The 28,000-nt window shown below is 38.0% G+C and overlaps 2 protein-coding genes across 2 annotated transcripts; both read left to right on the top strand.

The window, feature by feature from the left end:
* The first annotated feature begins 317 nt into the window (after nt 1-317).
* LOC127630252 (myosin heavy chain, fast skeletal muscle-like) lies at nt 318-27,985 on the top strand. Its single transcript, XM_052107744.1, is given in 45 exon segments — nt 318-341; nt 588-627; nt 1,988-2,209; nt 2,300-2,443; nt 2,640-2,796; nt 2,897-2,924; nt 3,028-3,142; nt 3,339-3,431; nt 3,575-3,638; nt 3,729-3,827; nt 3,916-4,019; nt 4,103-4,241; nt 4,368-4,486; nt 4,593-4,742; nt 4,846-5,016; nt 5,106-5,406; nt 5,509-5,573; nt 5,656-5,743; nt 5,851-5,968; nt 6,056-6,179; nt 6,278-6,414; nt 6,740-6,921; nt 6,924-6,994; nt 7,089-7,331; nt 7,439-7,615; nt 7,710-7,855; nt 7,958-8,048; nt 8,129-8,518; nt 8,615-8,741; nt 9,040-9,158; nt 9,247-9,309; nt 9,311-9,347; nt 9,350-9,443; nt 9,527-9,710; nt 9,812-9,977; nt 10,167-10,241; nt 10,244-10,290; nt 10,500-10,808; nt 10,926-11,129; nt 11,219-11,344; nt 11,449-11,619; nt 11,771-11,875; nt 11,951-12,046; nt 12,122-12,253; nt 27,898-27,985. Coding segments are annotated over 43 exon segments (5,799 nt in total). The 5' UTR covers nt 318-341; nt 588-627; nt 1,988-2,002; the 3' UTR covers nt 27,919-27,985.
* LOC127630247 (myosin heavy chain, fast skeletal muscle-like) lies at nt 15,883-27,985 on the top strand. The gene is given in 43 exon segments (XM_052107731.1): nt 15,883-15,906; nt 16,144-16,183; nt 17,545-17,766; nt 17,857-18,000; nt 18,197-18,353; nt 18,454-18,481; nt 18,585-18,699; nt 18,896-18,988; nt 19,132-19,195; nt 19,286-19,384; nt 19,472-19,575; nt 19,659-19,797; nt 19,924-20,001; nt 20,004-20,041; nt 20,147-20,296; nt 20,387-20,557; nt 20,647-20,947; nt 21,050-21,114; nt 21,197-21,284; nt 21,392-21,509; nt 21,597-21,720; nt 21,819-21,955; nt 22,280-22,535; nt 22,630-22,872; nt 22,980-23,156; nt 23,251-23,396; nt 23,499-23,589; nt 23,670-24,059; nt 24,157-24,283; nt 24,582-24,700; nt 24,789-24,985; nt 25,069-25,252; nt 25,354-25,519; nt 25,709-25,833; nt 26,043-26,351; nt 26,468-26,671; nt 26,761-26,886; nt 26,991-27,012; nt 27,015-27,160; nt 27,311-27,415; nt 27,490-27,585; nt 27,660-27,791; nt 27,898-27,985. Coding segments are annotated over 41 exon segments (5,802 nt in total). The 5' UTR covers nt 15,883-15,906; nt 16,144-16,183; nt 17,545-17,559; the 3' UTR covers nt 27,919-27,985.
* Nucleotides 27,986-28,000: the final 15 nt, after the last annotated feature.

The following is a 28,000-nucleotide window of genomic DNA, read 5'->3' on the forward strand; positions in this document are numbered from 1 at the left end:
TATTTTAGTTATAAATAATAATAATAATACACTGTAAAATAATGTGTTACACTTTTTCATTTTAAATTCACTAATTTCAAAGCTTAATGATCAAGCTAAATTATGAGGTAAGAAAACCTTTTAACAAGATATCCTAAATGATTAGTTATTTCCATATTTTCTATTTCCAACTCTGGCGAGCACCAAATGGCCCAGCTAATCAATTTCTTAACTCACATTTGAGCCATATTTGGTGTTGGCCACATTTAACTTCTGCAATGCTGGCAAAGCAAATGTAGTATAAAGAGCAGGGGCTGTCATGCAAACCATTGCGCTCAGAAGACCAGCCAGGCTTGTTCGAGGTGAGTTGAACTTTTAATTATGAGCAGAACATAGCTTTTAAAAATAAACAGAACCACAACAGGGTATTACTAGATGACAACAATTCAAGTTAGTTAAGAGCATGAGTAGCTGGAGTATCTCAACTGCAACATAATTTGTAATGCAATTTATGCATTCATAAAACATGTAATTTTACTAGTTTTATAATATAGGTTTTCATTAAAATGGTTTTCAGGTAGAAGGTAACCTTCTTTTATGTGTTACAGTGTTGAGGACCGTCATCAGAGCTTATAGAAGTGTGGGAAGGTAAAGATGCAAATAACTACTCTTAAGACCAGCTCAAACAACCAAAATAGTACAAAAAGAAAAAGAAACAGAAAAAAAAGACGGACAGACAGACAGTTATCCCAAAACCATTCACTCACATATTACACAAACATTTAGTGAAAATCATCATAGAGAGTTGTCTAGAAAGCAACAATTAAGATATGTAAGGAACAATTGACGATGGACCTGAACTGTTGAAAAAAGAATGCACACATGAGGTGGTAATGCAGTAATGCAGTCACGATGCGCAGCGGAGTGACTATTACACCTCGGGTGTGCATTATTTCTCAACAATTCAATGGTTCGGAGTCAATAATTTCGCTTATACCATGGTTACCACACCTTAAGACATCATTTGGGGTTTATCTCAAGACAGCGCTGGTTTTCGTCCCTAAAACGCTCTTATGAGAGGAACTAATTTCTTTCGCCACAGATTCAGCGTCCTTCTTTAATACAGGCAGAGCCTTCGTAGCGAATTCGAAAACGTCAAGTTCTAAGACAGTCACACTGTGTGTGTCTGTGAGTGTGAGAGAGTTTGTATTTGAGGGATCGAAAGAGAGAAACTGAGAAAATTAGATATCTCACTTCTGGGATTACATTTTTTTGCAGTTCTTGTCAGAAGTAACATCACTTAAACATTGCCAAGATGCGTGTTGCCATATTCCTGTTGTAAAACTTAAAAACATTATTCACCCCCACTGAGATGCAGGAGTGCGCGTTGACATGACGATTGAAAATTTAACATTTTTATTTAATTCTGCTCAAATTAATTCTGCTACGTGTGTGAGAGTGTGTAAGTGCGGGGGAGACGAGGGAGCGCGATGGCTCTTTTTAACCAAAATTGTAATAAATGTAGGATATTTTAGACATTGTTCTGACGTTCGTAAGCGATTTACTTTAACCAATGACTTTGTTTTAATTTGTTATTTTGTTGCGGTAGCCTGTAGGGCTCTTTGAAATAACTAAGCGAAGTGATATGGAAACGTTATGCAATCAAGAACTGGAACTACTTTATAGCCGTGGATTTCCTTGAAAAATAATAGCACACCTTAGAATGACCATGAACCAATCAGAATCAAGCATTCAACAGATCCGTGTTATAATAGTTTATTATGTTCACTATTTGTAGCCATTCTGCATCCTGGGGTATTTCCAGAATAAATAATGATATCATAAGAGGTAGACAGCAGCCTTATAGTCAAAATACATTACTAAAATACACTGTGCTTCCACTGAAGACTGAGGTGTAGTAATCATGATAACTGGGTTTTGAATGATCTTTATGCTGTCATTTAAAAAATGTTTTTTACACGTGGCTGTGAACATCTTTGAATTGCAGCAGAAAGCTGCCATCATGAGTACGGATGCGGAGATGGCCGTTTATGGCAAGGCTGCCATATATCTACGTAAGCCTGAGAAGGAGAGAATTGAGGCTCAGAACAAGCCCTTTGATGCTAAGTCTGCTTGCTATGTAGTTGATGTTAAAGATCTGTACGTCAAAGGAACAATCAAGAGCAGAGATGGTGGCAAAGTCACCGTTACTGTGCTTGACACTAAGGAGGTGAATTTTCCTTATTCCATGTAAACTAGAAGCTCAATACATTAATCATTGCAAATTTCCTCTGGCAAATCTAATAAATGACCATTATAGGATAGAGTTGCTAAGGAGGATGATGTCTTCCCAATGAATCCTCCCAAGTATGACAAGATTGAGGACATGGCCATGATGACCCATCTCAATGAAGCTTCTGTGCTTTATAACCTCAAAGAGCGTTATGCAGCATGGATGATCTACGTAAGTTATGAAATCATGTAAATCGGCGTCTAAATCAGTGGCGTAGAAACAATTATAAATGGGGTTATAATGTTTGTTCCTCCACACACTTTTTAGAAGATAATTAATAGCCATGATGTAGTGTGTCGTTACATTTGTAGTTAAAATTACATTTGTCTGTGATGCTGTAATCTGACCACTTATCTGCTCCTTTCAGACCTACTCTGGACTGTTCTGTGCTACTGTGAACCCCTACAAGTGGCTCCCAGTGTATGATGCAGAAGTGGTGGCTGCCTACAGAGGCAAAAAGCGTATGGAGGCCCCACCCCACATCTTCTCTGTCTCTGACAATGCCTATCAGTTCATGCTTACTGGTAAGATCTTACATTTAAAAAAGTGATTTTGATCTGTGAAATTCATAAACCTAGATTTTATAAAACAATTACTTAAACATTATTACCTTTGACTTTACAGACAGAGAGAACCAGTCTGTCCTGATTACGTATGTATCTACTGTTATGAGATGTAAAGTACAGTTATATTTCCTTCTCATGGAATTTGTACATGTTTAATCATCTTCTGTCTTATCATCTCTCATAAACCAGTGGAGAATCTGGTGCTGGAAAGACTGTGAACACCAAACGTGTCATTCAGTACTTTGCCACAGTTGCAGTGTCGGGTGGTGAAAAGAAGAAAGAGCAAGCTTCTGGCAAAATGCAGGTATAGTATGAGAACTAAATCTATGTTCATATGTAAAATAAAAAAAAAAATAATAATTTCAGAGAGTTACAATCAATATATGACTACTATACTGAACATTAGTTGAATTTGTAAAATACACATACAATTTTGTAAAATATTTCCTGCAAATGATAGACGTGAGACGGAAAATAAATTAAAATCCTTCAAACAACAGGGATCTCTTGAAGACCAGATCATTGCTGCCAACCCTCTGCTTGAGGCCTATGGTAATGCCAAGACTGTGAGAAATGACAACTCATCTCGTTTTGTAAGTTTACCAGTTATTATTTACATAAAATGCAATTGGTCAGTTGGGTTTTTCCTATAAACAGTTCCTCAAGACACCTGTTTAGGTTTTATAAAGCTTGTTGTTTTTGCTCAATAGCAACAATGTTATTTTGTTTTAAACAGGGTAAATTCATCAGAATTCACTTTGGCACAACTGGAAAACTGGCTAGTGCTGATATTGAGACATGTAGGTGGACATGCTTTTAATTGATCAATCTGTATATTGTTCTTTGTCTATCACTCTTCAGAACATGACTTTGTTACGTTCTCTCAACAGATCTGCTGGAGAAGTCTAGAGTATCATTCCAGCTTCCAGATGAGAGAGGCTACCACATCTTCTACCAGATGATGACCAACCATAAGCCTGAGCTGATTGGTAATTGGAAAACATTTAAATCAAATTTCTTTTTAAAATGCAAAATAAGATTGTAAAAAATCTCATAAATGCTCTGTGTATCTTACAGAAATGACACTCATTACCACCAACCCCTATGACTTCCCCATGTGCAGTCAGGGTCAGATCACAGTGGCAAGCATTGATGATAAAGAGGAGTTGGTTGCAACTGATGTGAGTCATTGCTAATCTGATTAATGACATTTGCTATATAAATATGTCAGATCCTAGTTCTCATCCTCTACTGTAATATCTAGACTGCTATTGACATTCTGGGCTTTAGTAATGAGGAGAAGATGGGCATCTACAAGTTCACTGGAGCTGTGCTGCATCATGGTAACTTGAAGTTCAAGCAGAAGCAGCGTGAGGAGCAAGCTGAGCCTGATGGCACAGAGGGTAAGACGAAATAGTTTAAATTTATTCTATCCTCTACTGAGCTATCCCTTTCTATTTGCATGGTGAAAAGGTTTGTTTTAATTGTCAAGTAATGGGATAGATTTTTTTAAATGTTTTAATTGGCAGAGGCTGACAAAATTGGCTACCTTCTGGGCTTGAACTCTGCTGATATGCTGAAGGCTTTGTGCTACCCCAGAGTGAAGGTCGGAAATGAGTTTGTGACCAAAGGTCAAACCGTGCCACAGGTATGTAGTAGTAAAAAGTGTCAAGAAGCAAGACTTGCCAACTAAGACAAATCATTGCAAAAGCAGAGAAAGTTTCAATAATATTTACACTAAATCCAATTCACAGGTGTACAACTCTGTTAGCGCTTTGGCAAAATCTATCTATGAGAGGATGTTCTTGTGGATGGTCATTCGTATCAACCAAATGTTGGACACAAAACAAGCCAGACAGTTCTTCATTGGTGTGCTGGATATTGCTGGTTTTGAGATCTTTGATGTAAGAAGTTTTCTATTATATAATTTAAATGCAAGTTGAATCAGATTCAGTGCTCAGTAAATCTCTCTCTCTCTCTCTCTCTCTCTCCCTCTCTCTCCTCCAGTATAACAGTATGGAGCAGCTTTGCATCAACTTCACCAATGAGAAACTGCAACAATTCTTCAACCACCACATGTTTGTGCTGGAACAAGAGGAGTACAAGAAGGAGGGCATTATTTGGGAGTTCATTGACTTTGGCATGGACTTGGCTGCTTGTATTGAGCTCATTGAGAAGGTTTTTACTGGCTTACTTCTAAATATTTGTAATTTGCTCTTCTCAAAATTTGAAACATTTAATATTACTTTTCATCTATTTACAAATAGCCCATGGGTATATTCTCCATCCTTGAAGAGGAGTGCATGTTCCCCAAGGCTACAGACAATTCCTTCAAGAACAAACTCTATGATCAACACCTTGGCAAAAACCAAGCCTTCCAGAAACCAAAGCCTGCCAAAGGCAAAGCTGAGGCCCACTTCTCTCTGGTTCACTACGCTGGAACTGTGGATTACAACATCACTGGCTGGTTGGACAAGAACAAGGATCCACTGAATGAGTCTGTTCTGCAGCTGTACCAGAAATCTTCTGTCAAACTTCTGGCTACTCTCTACCCACCTGTTGTTGAGGGTAAGTGATTGTATGAATTACAAGTGAATATTATAAGTACAGAATGATTGAATTTGCTAATATGAATTAGGAAATTGGCTCATTGTTTCAATGTTTGTAAAGAAACTGGCAAGAAGGGAGGCAAGAAGAAGGGTGGCTCCATGCAGACTGTGTCCTCCCAGTTCAGGGTATGTAAGAGGATTCTGAAATGGATATAAAAACAATATTAATTCATTAGAAAAACTGAGAACCATTTTTTATTCTCCACAGGAGAACTTGGGCAAGCTTATGACCAACTTGAGGAGCACTCATCCTCACTTTGTGCGTTGTCTAATTCCCAATGAGTCCAAGACTCCAGGTAAAGTAATGAAGGACTTACAGATATTCTGATATCAACACAATATATGAAAATGATCACATGAACTGTGCATGTACCAACCTTAGGATGCAAATTGTTCTGTACAGGTCTCATGGAGAACTTCCTGGTTATCCACCAGCTGAGGTGTAACGGTGTACTGGAGGGTATCAGAATTTGCAGAAAAGGTTTCCCCAGCAGAATCCTCTATGGTGACTTCAAACAGAGGTAAATATGACTGCATTAAAATACTACTTCCTCTTGGAGGGTTCTCTCAACGTAAAGATATGAAGCATTTTAATAAATCCTCTACAGATACAAGGTGTTGAATGCCAGTGTTATCCCTGAGGGACAGTTTATGGACAACAAGAAAGCCTCTGAGAAACTCCTGGGATCCATCGATGTTAATCATGACGAGTATAGATTTGGGCACACAAAGGTTATATTCATCAATAAAACAATTTCAAAATTAAATAACCATACTGTATTTTTCAGCTATGATTTAAACATACTCTGCGTTATTATGCATGAATTCAGGTGTTCTTCAAAGCTGGTCTTCTGGGTACTCTTGAGGAGATGCGTGATGAGAAACTGGCAGCTCTGGTCACAATGACTCAGGCTCTCTGCCGTGGTTATCTGATGAGGAGGGAGTTTGTAAAGATGACAGAAAGGAGGTCAGTAGTGTCATGAAACAGGACAATGAACTCTGGTTTACTCCAGTGATTCATATGCCATGAGCTAGCAGTGCTAACGGAATAATATTAGAAAACACATCGTATAAATATATGTATCAATAACCATTCATGACCAATAATTGTATTTCATTATATTGTCATCTTGGAAACACAATATTTAAGAAATATAAATATCAGATTCATTCATCTGAGTAAAATAAAAACACTGAATACTAGATTCAGGAGTACTGGGTTGACCGGTGAAAATATAGTAAATTAACAAAAAAAAATAGCAATATTTAATCATTTTAATTTGTTTTATCAGGGATGCAATATACACTATCCAATACAACATCCGCTCATTCATGAACGCCAAACACTGGCCATGGATGAAGGTTTACTACAAGATTAAGCCTCTGCTGAAGAGTGCTGAGACTGAGAAGGAGCTGGCAAACATGAAAGAGGACTATACAAAATGCAAAGAAAATCTTGCCAAGGCTGAAGCCAAAAGAAAGAGCTTGAGGAGAAGATGGTTTCACTGCTGCAAGAGAAGAATGATCTGCAGCTTCAAGTAGCCTCTGTGAGTATGCACTAATTAATTTACTGAAAGTTCCTTTTAAAAATTATACATATTTTCAACAAAGATATGTAAAATCCTTTTTTTCCCCTGTCAGGAAGGTGAGAATCTCTCAGATGCCGAGGAGAGGTGTGAGGGTCTGATCAAGAGCAAAATCCAGCTTGAAGCTAAACTCAAAGAGACAACTGAGAGACTGGAAGATGAGGAAGAAATCAATGCTGAACTCACAGCCAAGAAGAGGAAACTGGAGGATGAGTGCTCTGAGCTGAAGAAAGACATTGATGACCTGGAGCTCACCTTGGCTAAAGTGGAAAAGGAGAAACATGCCACTGAAAATAAGGTTTGAGATTGAGTTGGTTTAACATGCAATTTTATTTCTGTCTTTATACTTTGGTATAGAATATTCATTGAAAAATATAAGCTAATTTGGTACCACAAATCACACAGGTCAAGAACCTGACTGAGGAAATGGCAGCACAGGATGAGAGCCTTGCCAAGCTTACAAAGGAGAAGAAAGCCCTCCAAGAGGCACATCAGCAGACTCTGGATGATCTCCAGGCAGAGGAGGACAAAGTCAACACCCTGACCAAAGCCAAGACGAAGCTTGAGCAGCAAGTTGATGACGTAAGTTATTATACAAACATGCTTCTTATTTAATAAATTCCGTATGTCCTTTTAATTTTTACATGAAAATATTTGACATGTTGTTGACCTATAGCTTGAGGGTTCCCTTGAACAAGAGAAGAAGCTCCGCATGGACCTTGAGAGAGCCAAGAGAAAGCTAGAAGGGGACCTGAAACTGGCCCAAGAATCCATCATGGACCTGGAGAATGACAAGCAGCAATCAGATGAGAAACTGAAAAAGTGGGAATCTAAAAAAAAATCAAAAAACATGACTCAAGAAATGTGACAACATTATAACTTATCTTGACATATTGCAAACATGTTTTTGCTTAATTTCAACAGGAAAGACTTTGAAACAAGCCAGCTGCTCAGCAAGATTGAAGATGAACAATCTTTGGGAGCTCAACTCCAGAAGAAGATCAAGGAGCTTCAGGTATTTAATTGGTCTCTTTTGTAGCATTGTTGAAAATAGTCAAATCAAGATCTATAACTTTTCACTAATTGCCCCTGTAGGCACGCATTGAGGAACTGGAGGAAGAGATCGAGGCTGAGCGTGCTGCTCGTGCAAAGGTGGAGAAGCAGAGAGCTGATCTCTCCAGGGAACTTGAGGAGATCAGTGAGAGGCTTGAGGAGGCTGGTGGAGCAACTGCTGCTCAGATTGAGATGAATAAGAAGCGTGAGGCTGAATTCCAGAAGCTGCGTCGTGACCTTGAAGAGGCCACCCTCCAGCATGAAGCCACTGCTGCTGCCCTCCGCAAGAAGCAGGCCGACAGTGTGGCTGAGCTGGGAGAGCAAATCGACAACCTCCAGCGTGTCAAGCAAAAGCTTGAGAAGGAGAAGAGTGAATACAAAATGGAGATTGATGATCTCTCCAGCAACATGGAGGCTGTGGCCAAAGCAAAGGTTGAGAGCTATAACTTTAAATGAATATGTCGTGTTTTTAAGAAAGATCTGGCTTTCTTAGGATTAAGAAAGATCTAATGACTTTGGTCTTTGCAGGCTAATCTTGAGAAGATGTGCCGCACCCTTGAGGACCAACTCAGTGAAATTAAGTCCAAGAATGATGAGAACCTTCGCCAGTTAAATGACCTCAGTGCCCAAAGAGCAAGACTTCAAACTGAAAATGGTACAATATTGTACATTATTTATTAATATGAAACAAGATTATTTAGCATTTAATTTCATCCATTAAGGAATGCCTTGACTGGAAATTAAAATTGCAGCGGTCACTTTTTGTTTATACATAATTGGTAGCAATAGATAAGCCATTATAAAAATATATAAATGAACACCAATGTCCACTGATGATTATTTGTGGTAATGTATGACAACTGTTCTTCTGATGGCATCAGTAAACAGTTCCATTTGAACTAAACTTACATAGATATGCCACAAACTGACATATTACATCAAAATCTCAAAAGGTGAGTTTGGTCGCCAGCTGGAGGAGAAGGAAGCTCTAATTTCTCAGCTCACTAGAGGCAAACAAGCTTTCACTCAACAAACTGAGGAGCTTAAGAGGCAGATTGAAGAGGAGGTTAAGGTAATAGAATGTAATAATTAGAAATATATACTTGTCAGTTACTACTTACAAAAGAACATAGCTAACATCATCTAACTTGGTCTCCTAGGCCAAGAATGCTCTGGCTCATGCTGTGCAGTCAGCCCGTCATGACTGCGACCTGCTCCATGAAGCAGTTTGAGGAAGAACAGGAGGCAAAGGCTGAGCTGCAGCGGGAATGTCTAAGGCCAACAGTGAGGTTGCTCAGTGGAGAACCAAATATGAAACTGATGCCATCCAGCGCACAGAGGAGCTTGAAGAGTCCAAGTATGAACTTCAGAAGAGCTTATAAACGTGTTCAAATGTGAAAAATTTTCATCATAAGATTAATGTTGACAAATTCATAACAGGAAGAAGCTGGCTCAGCGTCTGCAAGAGGCAGAGGAACAAATTGAGGCAGTGAACTCCAAATGTGCCTCCCTGGATAAGACCAAACAAAGACTTCAAGGTGAAGTGGAGGACCTCATGATTGATGTGGAGAGAGCCAATGGCTTGGCTGCCAACCTTGACAAGAAGCAGAGAAACTTTGACAAGGTAAATTATTAAAGTTTTTCTGTGATATGATAATTTCTCTCACAAGGTAAATTAGGAAAGTAATAATATTTTAAGGTTAATCTGAAATATCTCAACCTAAGGTCCTGGCAGAATGGAAGCAGAAGTACGAGGAAGGTCAGGCAGAGCTGGAAGGTTCTCAGAAAGAGGCTCGCTCACTCAGCACTGAGCTGTTCAAGATGAAAAACTCCTATGAGGAGAGTCTGGATCAATTGGAGACACTCAAGAGAGAAAACAAGAATCTGCAGCGTAAGCAATTCTTAAATTAATAAGTAGAATCATTAATAAATATAATTAATCTACACTGCTAGAGTTTTGCATATATTGGATGTTGTCTGACAGAATTAAACAATGTTCTTCCAAACAGAATCTGTAATATTTCACAGTGTATATGTACTTTTCATAAGAGATAGATCATGTTTTATTTCTCTTTCATAGAGGAGATCTCAGATCTTACAGAGCAGTTAGGTGAGACTGGTAAGAGCATTCATGAGCTGGAGAAGTCCAAAAGGCAGTGGAGACTGAAAAGGCTGAGATTCAGACTGCTCTGGAAGAGGCTGAAGTGAGTACCTGAATATTTAGATTTAAATTGTTAGATTGTGTCAGATTATGTCTACACTCAACTTTCCTTTACAACACAGTCAAAAATCCAAATAAAATAATATAAAATAAAGATATTAAAAAACTAAATTGTTAACACCTTGCTAGAACTAATACGCTACTTTGTTCTGAAGAATTTTGCTCTTTAAACTTTTATATGACTATTAACAGGGCACCCTGGAGCATGAAGAGTCCAAGATTCTTCGTGTCCAGCTTGAGCTAAATCAGGTCAAGGGTGAGATTGACAGGAAGCTTGCAGAGAAGGATGAGGAGATTGAGCAGATCAAGAGGAACAGCCAGAGAGTCACTGAGTCCATGCAGAGCACTCTGGACTCTGAGGTCAGGAGCAGGAATGATGCCCTGAGAATCAAGAAGAAGATGGAGGGAGATCTTAATGAGATGGAGATTCAGCTGAGCCATTCCAATAGGCAGGCTTCTGAATCACAGAAACAGCTGAGGAATGTTCAGGGACAACTCAAGGTATGTGACCTCTCTCTGGCTTTCGGTTTTACAAGTATGCAAATAATAGAGTATGTTGAACAAAATTTTAATAGCAAAAACGAATCAGGGAACTCTAAAAAAAATTGTTGTGTACAGGATGCCCAACTGCACCTTGATGATGCCCTGAGAGGACAGGAAGACATGAAGGAGCAGGTGGCCATGGTGGAGCGCAGAAACACTCTGATGCAGGCTGAGATTGAGGAGCTGAGAGCAGCTCTGGAGCAGACAGAGAGAGGCCGCAAAGTGGCTGAACAAGAGCTGGTGGACGTCAGTGAGCGTGTTGGACTCCTGCACTCTCAGGTAATCATTACACAGAATGTAAAACACAATAACAATCAAATACAGATGTGATATTTTCACTTTATTATGTACTATTTCCTCTATTTCAGAACACAAGCCTTCTGAACACCAAGAAGAAGCTTGAGGCTGACCTTGTCCAAATTCAGGGTGAAGTTGATGATATCGTCCAGGAAGCAAGAAATGCTGAGGAGAAGGCTAAGAAGGCCATCACTGATGTTAGTTTTTTAGTATTAAAATGACATCCATTTAAACAAAAATATTATTCAAAATTGACCTCTTGGAGTGTCGCAAAGACTCTTATACATTTTTTCTCAATTAGGCTGCAATGATGGCAGAAGAGCTCAAAAAGGAGCAGGACACCAGTGCTCACCTGGAGAGGATGAAAAAGAACCTAGAAGTCACAGTGAAGGACCTGCAGCACCGTCTGGATGAGGCTGAGAATCTGGCCATGAAGGGAGGAAAGAAACAACTTCAGAAACTGGAGTCCAGAGTAAGCTTGTCTTTTTTCAATGTTCATCATCTTGATGTGGGTAGAGTGAAATGTATGTTATGTCCTAACATTGTACTGTATATTATATTTTGGATTGTCAAAACAGATTTTCTATAAGTTGAATGAGATTTAAAATATCTGTTTTTTTTAGGTCCGTGAGCTTGAGACTGAAGTTGAGGGAGAACAGAGGCGTGGAGCTGATGCTGTTAAAGGTGTCCGCAAATATGAGAGGAGAGTGAAGGAGCTCACCTACCAGGTACAGAAAAAAAAAAATCTCAGGTGTAATTAATATCATTATTTTTCGAGTCTGATGTATGTGTATTTCCTGCAGACTGAGGAGGATAAGAAGAACATCAACAGACTGCAGGATCTGGTTGACAAGCTTCAGCTGAAGGTCAAGGCTTACAAGAGGCAGGCTGAAGAAGCTGTGAGTACCTCATTTGAGAATACTGTTTTTTTTAGATGTTTTGCTGTTGTGAGAACTATGTACCTGGCGTTGCAGGAGGAACAAGCCAACACTCACCTGTCCAAATTGAGGAAGTCGCAGCATGAGCTGGAGGAGGCTGAGGAGCGTGCCGACATTGCTGAATCTCAGGTCAACAAGCTCAGAGCCAAGAGCCGTGATTCTGGAAAGGTAATGCATTTTAAAATTTCAGCCACAAATTTATAGCTTTATTTAAATGACACATTTATTTTCTTTAATACTAATACATTTTCTCAATATCTTTTTTTTTTTTTCAAGGGCAAAGAGGCAGCTGAGTGAAAACATCTCACATACAATGTATGTCTCTGAAACTGTGAAATTAATACTAAATAAAGCTTTAAATGCAGCAGCTTTTCCTTAATGTTCTTTATTGATTTTTCTTGATTTATTTTGTTGTGCACTCACTGTTGTTTATGATGTGTTGACACCACACTATGCTTTGGAATAAACTATAGTAACATTCCATGAGATGTTTATATGTCTATATGTATAAAAGTAGTTTTTGAGCTAAATACTCAAGAGAACTTTGAGGTTCTCTTTAAATTGGATTGTTTTTTCCCAGTACTATAGCAAGATTAGCCTTGTTCCCAAAGCGAAACATTTAAATTATATGATAATCTACCACAAATATTTAGTAGAAAATAAAACGAAAACATTATCACACATTTGATATCTTTTGAATTAAATTGAATGTTAATGTGTATTTAACCATGTCTCTCTGATGAAACGTCACACTCTTATGAACCATTATGCTAAACTAAGTATTTGCTTAAAAGAATAGGTAAAGCATAAAATAATAAAAACTAAGGTGATATCAGTTATTAAAACATAGAAATACTGAAATAGAGAACATTGTTCACTTGTACTTTAATAAATTGTCTTTTTAAAGCTTGGTAGCAAGAGAGGAGTTTTAATATTAACCCACAATACAGATTAAAACTGGCTAGTCAGCAAACATGGCACAATACAGTATTATTGCAAGACCTGGAGCAATAGTAATTGTGGAATAATCACCAATAGTCTGTTTATTTATTTTACTTGATCTCAAGGAAATGAACACATTGTCACTCGTATGATGTATATTTTTTACATTACACATACAGATGCATTTGGAAAAGAGTGAGGATGGTAACCTAAGAGTCCAACCACTGGACAAATATTGCAAATATTAAAACTTAAAACCCTACTGATCACATTTTGACAGAAATGCTGTTGACAGATATCAGATAGGAGGGTATAGCCTACTAGCCGAGGGAACATTTTTAATTAGCATGTGTGACATCATTTTACTGCTTGCCTTCCTCTGAGGGTTCCTGTTGCTAAATTGATAGAGCATTGCATTAGCAACACCAAGACCATGGTTAGATTCTCAGGGAACACAAAAAAAAACCCTGATAAAATGTATATTTGAATGTGCTGTACGGTAAGTCACTTTGGATAAAAGCATCTGCCAAATGCATAAATGTACATATTAATCCTCTGCAGGAAAATTGATAATAATCAAAGACTTTCTAGCAAGTCAGCCCACTGTCGATCATCTTTGGAATGCCCTTGGGAGGCTATTTCCAGTAATGACTGTGCAGCTCCTATCTACTTGAATGGAAAAGACAGAAATCTCCTAAACGGTTGGTCAAGATTATTATCAAAGGATTATTATTATTATTCAAATCAGCAGTACAATCTGACACACTGGTATCATAAATTGTGCTAAAATGCAATTTATTTCGGCTTGTATAGCTAATGCTCTTGTGCGTTGTCGGGTTGATTGACAGGCGATGTCTATATCCAAAAGGTGATTGTCTCTTTTACCTGTAAGGCGGGACTTTATTTCTACATCCGTTGGGCGTTCCAATTCATCATTTTAATAGAATGGCCCATCTCTGCTAAATAATCTCTGTAATAATATAATGATTGATGACAAACTTCATATCTGTCATTGTCATTATGGAAACTATGGACTAAGTTAGTGATACATCATATTATTCTTTTGTCTTAAAGAAATCAATTGACAAGTTTGGCGGCATGATCTTTACAATATAAGGGTTTCTCATTGCTGATGCGTGAATGAGACTTCAGGATATGACATGTGATCATAATGGATTCATTGATGGACAGAATGACAAAATAATCCATTGAATTATTTGGGCTAACAGTCTAAATATTATTTAATTTAATTGACTGTGCAGAATATGTATTTGACATGAAATATAAATAATTGAAAGCACGCTTGTGCTGTGGATATATATAAAATATCAGCTGACATAAGAAATGAAAAGTGACAAGATAGACTGACGACCATGTCACTACCTCAAAGAGTTTGCACTCAAAAGTTAATTTGGGTAGGGATGAATATCAGAGGCATCAGTTTATGTTAGTACAAGATCTCTTTTAAGGTTTTTTTCAACCTTGTCAATCATGTGACCTTAATATTCGTATCTTTTAACTAAAGTAAGAAATTAATTTAGTAAATTCAGTTGAAAGAAATTCATTTAAATAAATAAGCACAAAATACAGTCTTGGTTCTTTTGTTAATTTGTTGTTTGTTTTGTCTTTTTTTCTGAAATGTAATAAAAAAAGCTAAATCTCCAAATAATAAATAAATCAAAATAAATAAGCACATAATGATCTAACAAGGCCAAATTATTTAGTTATATATATATATATATATATATATATATATATATATATATATATATATATATATATATATATATATATATAATGTGTTTAATGCTTTTCAAAAGATATTCATTAATAATATGGAAGTTATTAGAAAAGACTAATTGAAAAACTAATTTAGCAAATTTAGCTACAAATGTTAACATAAAACATTTTATTTAAATGAAGAGAAACAGTCTTTCAAGTTATATCATGCCTATCATTATTTACAATTTATATTAGTAAACACCAGAACATCAGACATTTGTACTGGAGCTAATATTAGAACAATCTAACAGTAGCCATACACAGGTCCAACTCTTTTAGACATATAAGGATGACCATAAAATTTGATCCTTGAATCTGCCTGTCTGTGGCATGCAAACCAATCAATCAAAGCAATAAAATATAATATAAATATATACATAAGTAAATGTGTTTTGTGTTATTCAGATGACATCATCAAAATATGACAGCTACATAAATCCAGTGTGGCACTGATTTGTTAAAATCAATCACGGTTTTCATATACAGACCAGTTAAAATGACAGCAAATCATTAAAATCTAGTTTTTAAACGGGCAGTGATTCGACTATCTAAAGTTTGCTCAAAATAATTACCTAATTAATTTTGATTTCCTTTTTAAAACCATCAGTTTATCTATAAACAAATCAATGTATTTTATTATTTACTTAACAAATATGACTCATTAGCAGAAATAATTGAAGAGAAGTAAATAAGCAGTAATGATCTATATGACTGGCATTTTACACATTTGAATTTACCTTTTGGAAACAAATATGTGGATGTCTTGACAAGCAATTATGAAAAGGAATGTATGGCTCCTGCAAAGTATACAGATGACTGAACAATGTCTTAATGAAATCTTAATGATCAAGCTAAAGTCTGAGGTAAGAAAACCTTTTAACAAGATATCCTAAATGATTAGTTATTTCCATATTTTCTATTTCCAACTCTGGCGAGCACCAAATGGCCCAGCTGATCAATTTCTTAACTCACATTTGAGCCATATTTGGTGTTGGCCACATTTAACTTCTGCAATGCTGGCAAAGCAAATGTAGTATAAAGAGCAGGGGCTGTCATGCAAACCATTGCGCTCAGAAGACCAGCCAGGCTTGTTCGAGGTGAGTTGAACTTTTAATTATGAGCAGAACATAGCTTTTAAAAATAAACAGAACCACAACAGGGTATTACTAGATGACAACAATTAAAGTTAGTTAAGAGCATGAGTAGCTGGAGTATCTCAACTGCAACATAATTTGTAATGCAATTTATGCATTCATAAAACACGTAATTTTATAATATAGGTTTTCATTAAAATGTTTTTCAGGTAGAAGGTAACCTTCTTTTATGTATTACAGTGTTGAGGACCGTCATCAGAGCTTATAGAAGTGTGGGAAGGTAAAGATGCAAATAACTACTCTTAAGACCAGCTCAAACAACCAAAATAGAACAAAAAGAAAAAAGAAACAGAAAAAAAAGACGGACAGACAGACAGTTATCCCAAAACCATTCACTCACATATTACACAAACATTTAGTGAAAATCATCATAGAGAGTTGTCTAGAAAGCAACAATTAAGATATGTAAGGAACAATTGACGATGGACCTGAACTGTTGAAAAAAGAATGCACACATGAGGTGGTAATGCAGTAATGCAGTCACGATGCGCAGCGGAGTGACTATTACACCTCGGGTGTGCATTATTTCTCAACAATTCAATGGTTCGGAATCAATAATTTCGCTTATACCATGGTTACCACACCTTAAGACATCATTTGGGGTTTATCTCAAGACAGCGCTGGTTTTCGTCCCTAAAACGCTCTTATGAGAGGAACTAATTTCTTTCGCCACAGATTCAGCATCCTTCTTTAATACAGGCAGAGCCTTCAGTAGCTGAATTCGAAAACGTCAAGTTCTAAGACAGTCACACTGTGTGTGTCTGTGAGTGTGAGAGAGTTTGTATTTGAGGGATCGAAAGAGAGAAACTGAGAAAATTAGATATCTCACTTCTGGGATTACATTTTTGTTGCAGTTCTTGTCAGAAGTAACATCACTTAAACATTGCCAAGATGCGTGTTGCCATATTCCTGTTGTAAAACTTAAAAACATTATTCACCCCCACTGAGATGCAGGAGTGCGCGTTGACATGACGATTGAAAATTTAACATTTTTATTTAATTCTGCTCAAATTAATTCTGCTACGTGTGTGAGAGTGTGTAAGTGCGGGGAGACGAGGGAGCTGATGGCTCTTTTTAACCAAAATTGTAATAAATGTAGGATATTTTAGACATTGTTCTGACGTTCGTAGTCGATTTACTTTAACCAATGACTTTGTTTTAATTTGTTATTTTGTTGCGGTAGCCTGTAGGGCTCTTTGAAATAACTAAGCGAAGTGATATGGAAACGTTATGCAATCAAGAACTGGAACTACTTTATAGCCGTGGATTTCCTTGAAAAATAATAGCACACCTTAGAATGACCATGAACCAATCAGAATCAAGCATTCAACAGATCCGTGTTATAATAGTTTATTATGTTCACTATTTGTAGCCATTCTGCATCCTGGGGTATTTCCAGAATAAATAATGATATCATAAGAGGTAGACAGCAGCCTTATAGTCAAAATACATTACTAAAATACACTGTGCTTCCACTGAAGACTGAGGTGTAGTAATCATGATAACTGGGTTTTGAATGATCTTTATGCTGTCATTTAAAAAATGTTTTTACACGTGGCTGTGAACATCTTTGAATTGCAGCAGAAAGCTGCCATCATGAGTACGGATGCGGAGATGGCCGTTTATGGCAAGGCTGCCATATATCTACGTAAGCCTGAGAAGGAGAGAATTGAGGCTCAGAACAAGCCCTTTGATGCTAAGTCTGCTTGCTATGTAGTTGATGTTAAAGATCTGTACGTCAAAGGAACAATCAAGAGCAGAGATGGTGGCAAAGTCACCGTTACTGTGCTTGACACTAAGGAGGTGAATTTTCCTTATTCCATGTAAACTAGAAGCTCAATACATTAATCATTGCAAATTTCCTCTGGCAAATCTAATAAATGACCATTATAGGATAGAGTTGCTAAGGAGGATGATGTCTTCCCAATGAATCCTCCCAAGTATGACAAGATTGAGGACATGGCCATGATGACCCATCTCAATGAAGCTTCTGTGCTTTATAACCTCAAAGAGCGTTATGCAGCATGGATGATCTACGTAAGTTATGAAATCATGTAAATCGGCGTCTAAATCAGTGGCGTAGAAACAATTATAAATGGGGTTATAATGTTTGTTCCTCCACACACTTTTTAGAAGATAATTAATAGCCATGATGTAGTGTGTCGTTACATTTGTAGTTAAAATTACATTTGTCTGTGATGCTGTAATCTGACCACTTATCTGCTCCTTTCAGACCTACTCTGGACTGTTCTGTGCTACTGTGAACCCCTACAAGTGGCTCCCAGTGTATGATGCAGAAGTGGTGGCTGCCTACAGAGGCAAAAAGCGTATGGAGGCCCCACCCCACATCTTCTCTGTCTCTGACAATGCCTATCAGTTCATGCTTACTGGTAAGATCTTACATTTAAAAAAGTGATTTTGATCTGTGAAATTCATAAACCTAGATTTTATAAAACAATTACTTAAACATTATTACCTTTGACTTTACAGACAGAGAGAACCAGTCTGTCCTGATTACGTATGTATCTACTGTTATGAGATGTAAAGTACAGTTATATTTCCTTCTCATGGAATTTGTACATGTTTAATCATCTTCTGTCTTATCATCTCTCATAAACCAGTGGAGAATCTGGTGCTGGAAAGACTGTGAACACCAAACGTGTCATTCAGTACTTTGCCACAGTTGCAGTGTCGGGTGGTGAAAAGAAGAAAGAGCAAGCTTCTGGCAAAATGCAGGTATAGTATGAGAACTAAATCTATGTTCATATGTAAAATAAAAAAAAAAATAATAATTTCAGAGAGTTACAATCAATATATGACTACTATACTGAACATTAGTTGAATTTGTAAAATACACATACAATTTTGTAAAATATTTCCTGCAAATGATAGACGTGAGACGGAAAATAAATTAAAATCCTTCAAACAACAGGGATCTCTTGAAGACCAGATCATTGCTGCCAACCCTCTGCTTGAGGCCTATGGTAATGCCAAGACTGTGAGAAATGACAACTCATCTCGTTTTGTAAGTTTACCAGTTATTATTTACATAAAATGCAATTGGTCAGTTGGGTTTTTCCTATAAACAGTTCCTCAAGACACCTGTTTAGGTTTTATAAAGCTTGTTGTTTTTGCTCAATAGCAACAATGTTATTTTGTTTTAAACAGGGTAAATTCATCAGAATTCACTTTGGCACAACTGGAAAACTGGCTAGTGCTGATATTGAGACATGTAGGTGGACATGCTTTTAATTGATCAATCTGTATATTGTTCTTTGTCTATCACTCTTCAGAACATGACTTTGTTACGTTCTCTCAACAGATCTGCTGGAGAAGTCTAGAGTATCATTCCAGCTTCCAGATGAGAGAGGCTACCACATCTTCTACCAGATGATGACCAACCATAAGCCTGAGCTGATTGGTAATTGGAAAACATTTAAATCAAATTTCTTTTTAAAATGCAAAATAAGATTGTAAAAAACTCATAAATGCTCTGTGTATCTTACAGAAATGACACTCATTACCACCAACCCCTATGACTTCCCCATGTGCAGTCAGGGTCAGATCACAGTGGCAAGCATTGATGATAAAGAGGAGTTGGTTGCAACTGATGTGAGTCATTGCTAATCTGATTAATGACATTTGCTATATAAATATGTCAGATCCTAGTTCTCATCCTCTACTGTAATATCTAGACTGCTATTGACATTCTGGGCTTTAGTAATGAGGAGAAGATGGGCATCTACAAGTTCACTGGAGCTGTGCTGCATCATGGTAACTTGAAGTTCAAGCAGAAGCAGCGTGAGGAGCAAGCTGAGCCTGATGGCACAGAGGGTAAGACGAAATAGTTTAAATTTATTCTATCCTCTACTGAGCTATCCCTTTCTATTTGCATGGTGAAAAGGTTTGTTTTAATTGTCAAGTAATGGGATAGATTTTTTTAAATGTTTTAATTGGCAGAGGCTGACAAAATTGGCTACCTTCTGGGCTTGAACTCTGCTGATATGCTGAAGGCTTTGTGCTACCCCAGAGTGAAGGTCGGAATGAGTTTGTGACCAAAGGTCAAACCGTGCCACAGGTATGTAGTAGTAAAAGTGTCAAGAAGCAAGACTTGCCAACTAAGACAAATCATTGCAAAAGCAGAGAAAGTTTCAATAATATTTACACTAAATCCAATTCACAGGTGTACAACTCTGTTAGCGCTTTGGCAAAATCTATCTATGAGAGGATGTTCTTGTGGATGGTCATTCGTATCAACCAAATGTTGGACACAAAACAAGCCAGACAGTTCTTCATTGGTGTGCTGGATATTGCTGGTTTTGAGATCTTTGATGTAAGAAGTTTTCTATTATATAATTTAAATGCAAGTTGAATCAGATTCAGTGCTCAGTAAATCTCTCTCTCTCTCTCTCTCTCTCTCCAGTATAACAGTATGGAGCAGCTTTGCATCAACTTCACCAATGAGAAACTGCAACAATTCTTCAACCACCACATGTTTGTGCTGGAACAAGAGGAGTACAAGAAGGAGGGCATTATTTGGGAGTTCATTGACTTTGGCATGGACTTGGCTGCTTGTATTGAGCTCATTGAGAAGGTTTTTACTGGCTTACTTCTAAATATTTGTAATTTGCTCTTCTCAAAATTTGAAACATTTAATATTACTTTTCATCTATTTACAAATAGCCCATGGGTATATTCTCCATCCTTGAAGAGGAGTGCATGTTCCCCAAGGCTACAGACAATTCCTTCAAGAACAAACTCTATGATCAACACCTTGGCAAAAACCAAGCCTTCCAGAAACCAAAGCCTGCCAAAGGCAAAGCTGAGGCCCACTTCTCTCTGGTTCACTACGCTGGAACTGTGGATTACAACATCACTGGCTGGTTGGACAAGAACAAGGATCCACTGAATGAGTCTGTTCTGCAGCTGTACCAGAAATCTTCTGTCAAACTTCTGGCTACTCTCTACCCACCTGTTGTTGAGGGTAAGTGATTGTATGAATTACAAGTGAATATTATAAGTACAGAATGATTGAATTTGCTAATATGAATTAGGAAATTGGCTCATTGTTTCAATGTTTGTAAAGAAACTGGCAAGAAGGGAGGCAAGAAGAAGGGTGGCTCCATGCAGACTGTGTCCTCCCAGTTCAGGGTATGTAAGAGGATTCTGAAATGGATATAAAAACAATATTAATTCATTAGAAAAACTGAGAACCATTTTTTATTCTCCACAGGAGAACTTGGGCAAGCTTATGACCAACTTGAGGAGCACTCATCCTCACTTTGTGCGTTGTCTAATTCCCAATGAGTCCAAGACTCCAGGTAAAGTAATGAAGGACTTACAGATATTCTGATATCAACACAATATATGAAAATGATCACATGAACTGTGCATGTACCAACCTTAGGATGCAAATTGTTCTGTACAGGTCTCATGGAGAACTTCCTGGTTATCCACCAGCTGAGGTGTAACGGTGTACTGGAGGGTATCAGAATTTGCAGAAAAGGTTTCCCCAGCAGAATCCTCTATGGTGACTTCAAACAGAGGTAAATATGACTGCATTAAAATACTACTTCCTCTTGGAGGGTTCTCTCAACGTAAAGATATGAAGCATTTTAATAAATCCTCTACAGATACAAGGTGTTGAATGCCAGTGTTATCCCTGAGGGACAGTTTATGGACAACAAGAAAGCCTCTGAGAAACTCCTGGGATCCATCGATGTTAATCATGACGAGTATAGATTTGGGCACACAAAGGTTATATTCATCAATAAAACAATTTCAAAATTAAATAACCATACTGTATTTTTCAGCTATGATTTAAACATACTCTGCGTTATTATGCATGAATTCAGGTGTTCTTCAAAGCTGGTCTTCTGGGTACTCTTGAGGAGATGCGTGATGAGAAACTGGCAGCTCTGGTCACAATGACTCAGGCTCTCTGCCGTGGTTATCTGATGAGGAGGGAGTTTGTAAAGATGACAGAAAGGAGGTCAGTAGTGTCATGAAACAGGACAATGAACTCTGGTTTACTCCAGTGATTCATATGCCATGAGCTAGCAGTGCTAACGGAATAATATTAGAAAACACATCGTATAAATATATGTATCAATAACCATTCATGACCAATAATTGTATTTCATTATATTGTCATCTTGGAAACACAATATTTAAGAAATATAAATATCAGATTCATTCATCTGAGTAAAATAAAAACACTGAATACTAGATTCAGGAGTACTGGGTTGACCAGTGAAAATATAGTAAATTAACAAAAAAAATAGCAATATTTAATCATTTTAATTTGTTTTATCAGGGATGCAATATACACTATCCAATACAACATCCGGCCATTCATGAACGCCAAACACTGGCCATGGATGAAGGTTTACTACAAGATTAAGCCTCTGCTGAAGAGTGCTGAGACTGAGAAGGAGCTGGCAAACATGAAAGAGGACTATACAAAATGCAAAGAAAATCTTGCCAAGGCTGAAGCCAAAAAGAAAGAGCTTGAGGAGAAGATGGTTTCACTGCTGCAAGAGAAGAATGATCTGCAGCTTCAAGTAGCCTCTGTGAGTATGCACTAATTAATTTACTGAAAGTTCCTTTTAAAAATTATACATATTTTCAACAAAGATATGTAAAATCCTTTTTTTCCCCTGTCAGGAAGGTGAGAATCTCTCAGATGCCGAGGAGAGGTGTGAGGGTCTGATCAAGAGCAAAATCCAGCTTGAAGCTAAACTCAAAGAGACAACTGAGAGACTGGAAGATGAGGAAGAAATCAATGCTGAACTCACAGCCAAGAAGAGGAAACTGGAGGATGAGTGCTCTGAGCTGAAGAAAGACATTGATGACCTGGAGCTCACCTTGGCTAAAGTGGAAAAGGAGAAACATGCCACTGAAAATAAGGTTTGAGATTGAGTTGGTTTAACATGCAATTTTATTTCTGTCTTTATACTTTGGTATAGAATATTCATTGAAAAATATAAGCTAATTTGGTACCACAAATCACACAGGTCAAGAACCTGACTGAGGAAATGGCAGCACAGGATGAGAGCCTTGCCAAGCTTACAAAGGAGAAGAAAGCCCTCCAAGAGGCACATCAGCAGACTCTGGATGATCTCCAGGCAGAGGAGGACAAAGTCAACACCCTGACCAAAGCCAAGACGAAGCTTGAGCAGCAAGTTGATGACGTAAGTTATTATACAAACATGCTTCTTATTTAATAAATTCCGTATGTCCTTTTAATTTTTACATGAAAATATTTGACATGTTGTTGACCTATAGCTTGAGGGTTCCCTTGAACAAGAGAAGAAGCTCCGCATGGACCTTGAGAGAGCCAAGAGAAAGCTAGAAGGGGACCTGAAACTGGCCCAAGAATCCATCATGGACCTGGAGAATGACAAGCAGCAATCAGATGAGAAACTGAAAAAGTGGGAATCTAAAAAAAAATCAAAAAACATGACTCAAGAAATGTGACAACATTATAACTTATCTTGACATATTGCAAACATGTTTTTGCTTAATTTCAACAGGAAAGACTTTGAAACAAGCCAGCTGCTCAGCAAGATTGAAGATGAACAATCTTTGGGAGCTCAACTCCAGAAGAAGATCAAGGAGCTTCAGGTATTTAATTGGTCTCTTTTGTAGCATTGTTGAAAATAGTCAAATCAAGATCTATAACTTTTCACTAATTGCCCCTGTAGGCACGCATTGAGGAACTGGAGGAAGAGATCGAGGCTGAGCGTGCTGCTCGTGCAAAGGTGGAGAAGCAGAGAGCTGATCTCTCCAGGGAACTTGAGGAGATCAGTGAGAGGCTTGAGGAGGCTGGTGGAGCAACTGCTGCTCAGATTGAGATGAATAAGAAGCGTGAGGCTGAATTCCAGAAGCTGCGTCGTGACCTTGAAGAGGCCACCCTCCAGCATGAAGCCACTGCTGCTGCCCTCCGCAAGAAGCAGGCCGACAGTGTGGCTGAGCTGGGAGAGCAAATCGACAACCTCCAGCGTGTCAAGCAAAAGCTTGAGAAGGAGAAGAGTGAATACAAAATGGAGATTGATGATCTCTCCAGCAACATGGAGGCTGTGGCCAAAGCAAAGGTTGAGAGCTATAACTTTAAATGAATATGTCGTGGTTTTTAAGAAAGATCTGGCTTTCTTAGGATTAAGAAAGATCTAATGACTTTGGTCTTTGCAGGCTAATCTTGAGAAGATGTGCCGCACCCTTGAGGACCAACTCAGTGAAATTAAGTCCAAGAATGATGAGAACCTTCGCCAGTTAAATGACCTCAGTGCCCAAAGAGCAAGACTTCAAACTGAAAATGGTACAATATTGTACATTATTTATTAATATGAAACAAGATTATTTAGCATTTAATTTCATCCATTAAGGAATGCCTTGACTGGAAATTAAAATTGCAGTGGTCACTTTTTGTTTATACATAATTGGTAGCAATAGATAAGCCATTATAAAAATATATAAATGAACACCAATGTCCACTGATGATTATTTGTGGTAATGTATGACAACTGTTCTTCTGATGGCATCAGTAAACAGTTCCATTTGAACTAAACTTACATAGATATGCCACAAACTGACATATTACATCAAAATCTCAAAAGGTGAGTTTGGTCGCCAGCTGGAGGAGAAGGAAGCTCTAATTTCTCAGCTCACTAGAGGCAAACAAGCTTTCACTCAACAAACTGAGGAGCTTAAGAGGCAGATTGAAGAGGAGGTTAAGGTAATAGAATGTAATAATTAGAAATATATACTTGTCAGTTACTACTTACAAAAGAACATAGCTAACATCATCTAACTTGGTCTCCTAGGCCAAGAATGCTCTGGCTCATGCTGTGCAGTCAGCCCGTCATGACTGCGACCTGCTCCGCGAGCAGTTTGAGGAAGAACAGGAGGCAAAGGCTGAGCTGCAGCGGGGAATGTCTAAGGCCAACAGTGAGGTTGCTCAGTGGAGAACCAAATATGAAACTGATGCCATCCAGCGCACAGAGGAGCTTGAAGAGTCCAAGTATGAACTTCAGAAGAGCTTATAAACGTGTTCAAATGTGAAAAATTTTCATCATAAGATTAATGTTGACAAATTCATAACAGGAAGAAGCTGGCTCAGCGTCTGCAAGAGGCAGAGGAACAAATTGAGGCAGTGAACTCCAAATGTGCCTCCCTGGATAAGACCAAACAAAGACTTCAAGGTGAAGTGGAGGACCTCATGATTGATGTGGAGAGAGCCAATGGCTTGGCTGCCAACCTTGACAAGAAGCAGAGAAACTTTGACAAGGTAAATTATTAAAGTTTTTCTGTGATATGATAATTTCTCTCACAAGGTAAATTAGGAAAGTAATAATATTTTAAGGTTAATCTGAAATATCTCAACCTAAGGTCCTGGCAGAATGGAAGCAGAAGTACGAGGAAGGTCAGGCAGAGCTGGAAGGTTCTCAGAAAGAGGCTCGCTCACTCAGCACTGAGCTGTTCAAGATGAAAAACTCCTATGAGGAGAGTCTGGATCAATTGGAGACACTCAAGAGAGAAAACAAGAATCTGCAGCGTAAGCAATTCTTAAATTAATAAGTAGAATCATTAATAAATATAATTAATCTACACTGCTAGAGTTTTGCATATATTGGATGTTGTCTGACAGAATTAAACAATGTTCTTCCAAACAGAATCTGTAATATTTCACAGTGTATATGTACTTTTCATAAGAGATAGATCATGTTTTATTTCTCTTTCATAGAGGAGATCTCAGATCTTACAGAGCAGTTAGGTGAGACTGGTAAGAGCATTCATGAGCTGGAGAAGTCCAAAAAGGCAGTGGAGACTGAAAAGGCTGAGATTCAGACTGCTCTGGAAGAGGCTGAAGTGAGTACCTGAATATTTAGATTTAAATTGTTAGATTGTGTCAGATTATGTCTACACTCAACTTTCCTTTACAACACAGTCAAAAATCCAAATAAAATAATATAAAATAAAGATATTAAAAAACTAAATTGTTAACACCTTGCTAGAACTAATACACTACTTTGTTCTGAAGAATTTTGCTCTTTAAACTTTTATATGACTATTAACAGGGCACCCTGGAGCATGAAGAGTCCAAGATTCTTCGTGTCCAGCTTGAGCTAAATCAGGTCAAGGGTGAGATTGACAGGAAGCTTGCAGAGAAGGATGAGGAGATTGAGCAGATCAAGAGGAACAGCCAGAGAGTCACTGAGTCCATGCAGAGCACTCTGGACTCTGAGGTCAGGAGCAGGAATGATGCCCTGAGAATCAAGAAGAAGATGGAGGGAGATCTTAATGAGATGGAGATTCAGCTGAGCCATTCCAATAGGCAGGCTTCTGAATCACAGAAACAGCTGAGGAATGTTCAGGGACAACTCAAGGTATGTGACCTCTCTCTGGCTTTCGGTTTTACAAGTATGCAAATAATAGAGTATGTTGAACAAAATTTTAATAGCAAAAACGAATCAGGGAACTCTAAAAAAATTGTTGTGTACAGGATGCCCAACTGCACCTTGATGATGCCCTGAGAGGACAGGAAGACATGAAGGAGCAGGTGGCCATGGTGGAGCGCAGAAACACTCTGATGCAGGCTGAGATTGAGGAGCTGAGAGCAGCTCTGGAGCAGACAGAGAGAGGCCGCAAAGTGGCTGAACAAGAGCTGGTGGACGCCAGTGAGCGTGTTGGACTCCTGCACTCTCAGGTAATCATTACACAGAATGTAAAACACAACAACAATCAAATACAGATGTGATATTTTCACTTTATTATGTACTATTTCCTCTATTTCAGAACACAAGCCTTCTGAACACCAAGAAGAAGCTTGAGGCTGACCTTGTCCAAATTCAGGGTGAAGTTGATGATATCGTCCAGGAAGCAAGAAATGCTGAGGAGAAGGCTAAGAAGGCCATCACTGATGTTAGTTTTTTAGTATTAAAATGACATCCATTTAAACAAAAATATTATTCAAAATTGACCTCTTGGAGTGTCGCAAAGACTCTTATACATTTTTTCTCAATTAGGCTGCAATGATGGCAGAAGAGCTCAAAAGGAGCAGGACACCAGTGCTCACCTGGAGAGGATGAAAAAGAACCTAGAAGTCACAGTGAAGGACCTGCAGCACCGTCTGGATGAGGCTGAGAATCTGGCCATGAAGGGAGGAAAGAAACAACTTCAGAAACTGGAGTCCAGAGTAAGCTTGTCTTTTTCAATGTTCATCATCTTGATGTGGGTAGAGTGAAATGTATGTTATGTCCTAACATTGTACTGTATATTATATTTTGGATTGTCAAAACAGATTTTCTATAAGTTGAATGAGATTTAAAATATCTGTTTTTTTTAGGTCCGTGAGCTTGAGACTGAAGTTGAGGGAGAACAGAGGCGTGGAGCTGATGCTGTTAAAGGTGTCCGCAAATATGAGAGGAGAGTGAAGGAGCTCACCTACCAGGTACAGAAAAAAAAAATCTCAGGTGTAATTAATATCATTATTTTTCGAGTCTGATGTATGTGTATTTCCTGCAGACTGAGGAGGATAAGAAGAACATCAACAGACTGCAGGATCTGGTTGACAAGCTTCAGCTGAAGGTCAAGGCTTACAAGAGGCAGGCTGAAGAAGCTGTGAGTACCTCATTTGAGAATACTGTTTTTTTAGATGTTTTGCTGTTGTGAGAACTATGTACCTGGCGTTGCAGGAGGAACAAGCCAACACTCACCTGTCCAAATTGAGGAAGTCGCAGCATGAGCTGGAGGAGGCTGAGGAGCGTGCCGACATTGCTGAATCTCAGGTCAACAAGCTCAGAGCCAAGAGCCGTGATTCTGGAAAGGTAATGCATTTTAAAATTTCAGCCACAAATTTATAGCTTTATTTAAATGACACATTTATTTTCTTTAATACTAATACATTTTCTCAATATCTTTTTTTTTTTCAAGGGCAAAGAGGCAGCTGAGTGAAAACATCTCACATACAATGTATGTCTCTGAAACTGTGAAATTAATACTAAATAAAGCTTTAAATGCAGCAGCTTTTCCTTAA

Source organism: Xyrauchen texanus, chromosome 3 (genome assembly GCF_025860055.1).
Source record: "Xyrauchen texanus isolate HMW12.3.18 chromosome 3, RBS_HiC_50CHRs, whole genome shotgun sequence".
Lineage (NCBI taxonomy): Eukaryota > Metazoa > Chordata > Actinopteri > Cypriniformes > Catostomidae > Xyrauchen > Xyrauchen texanus.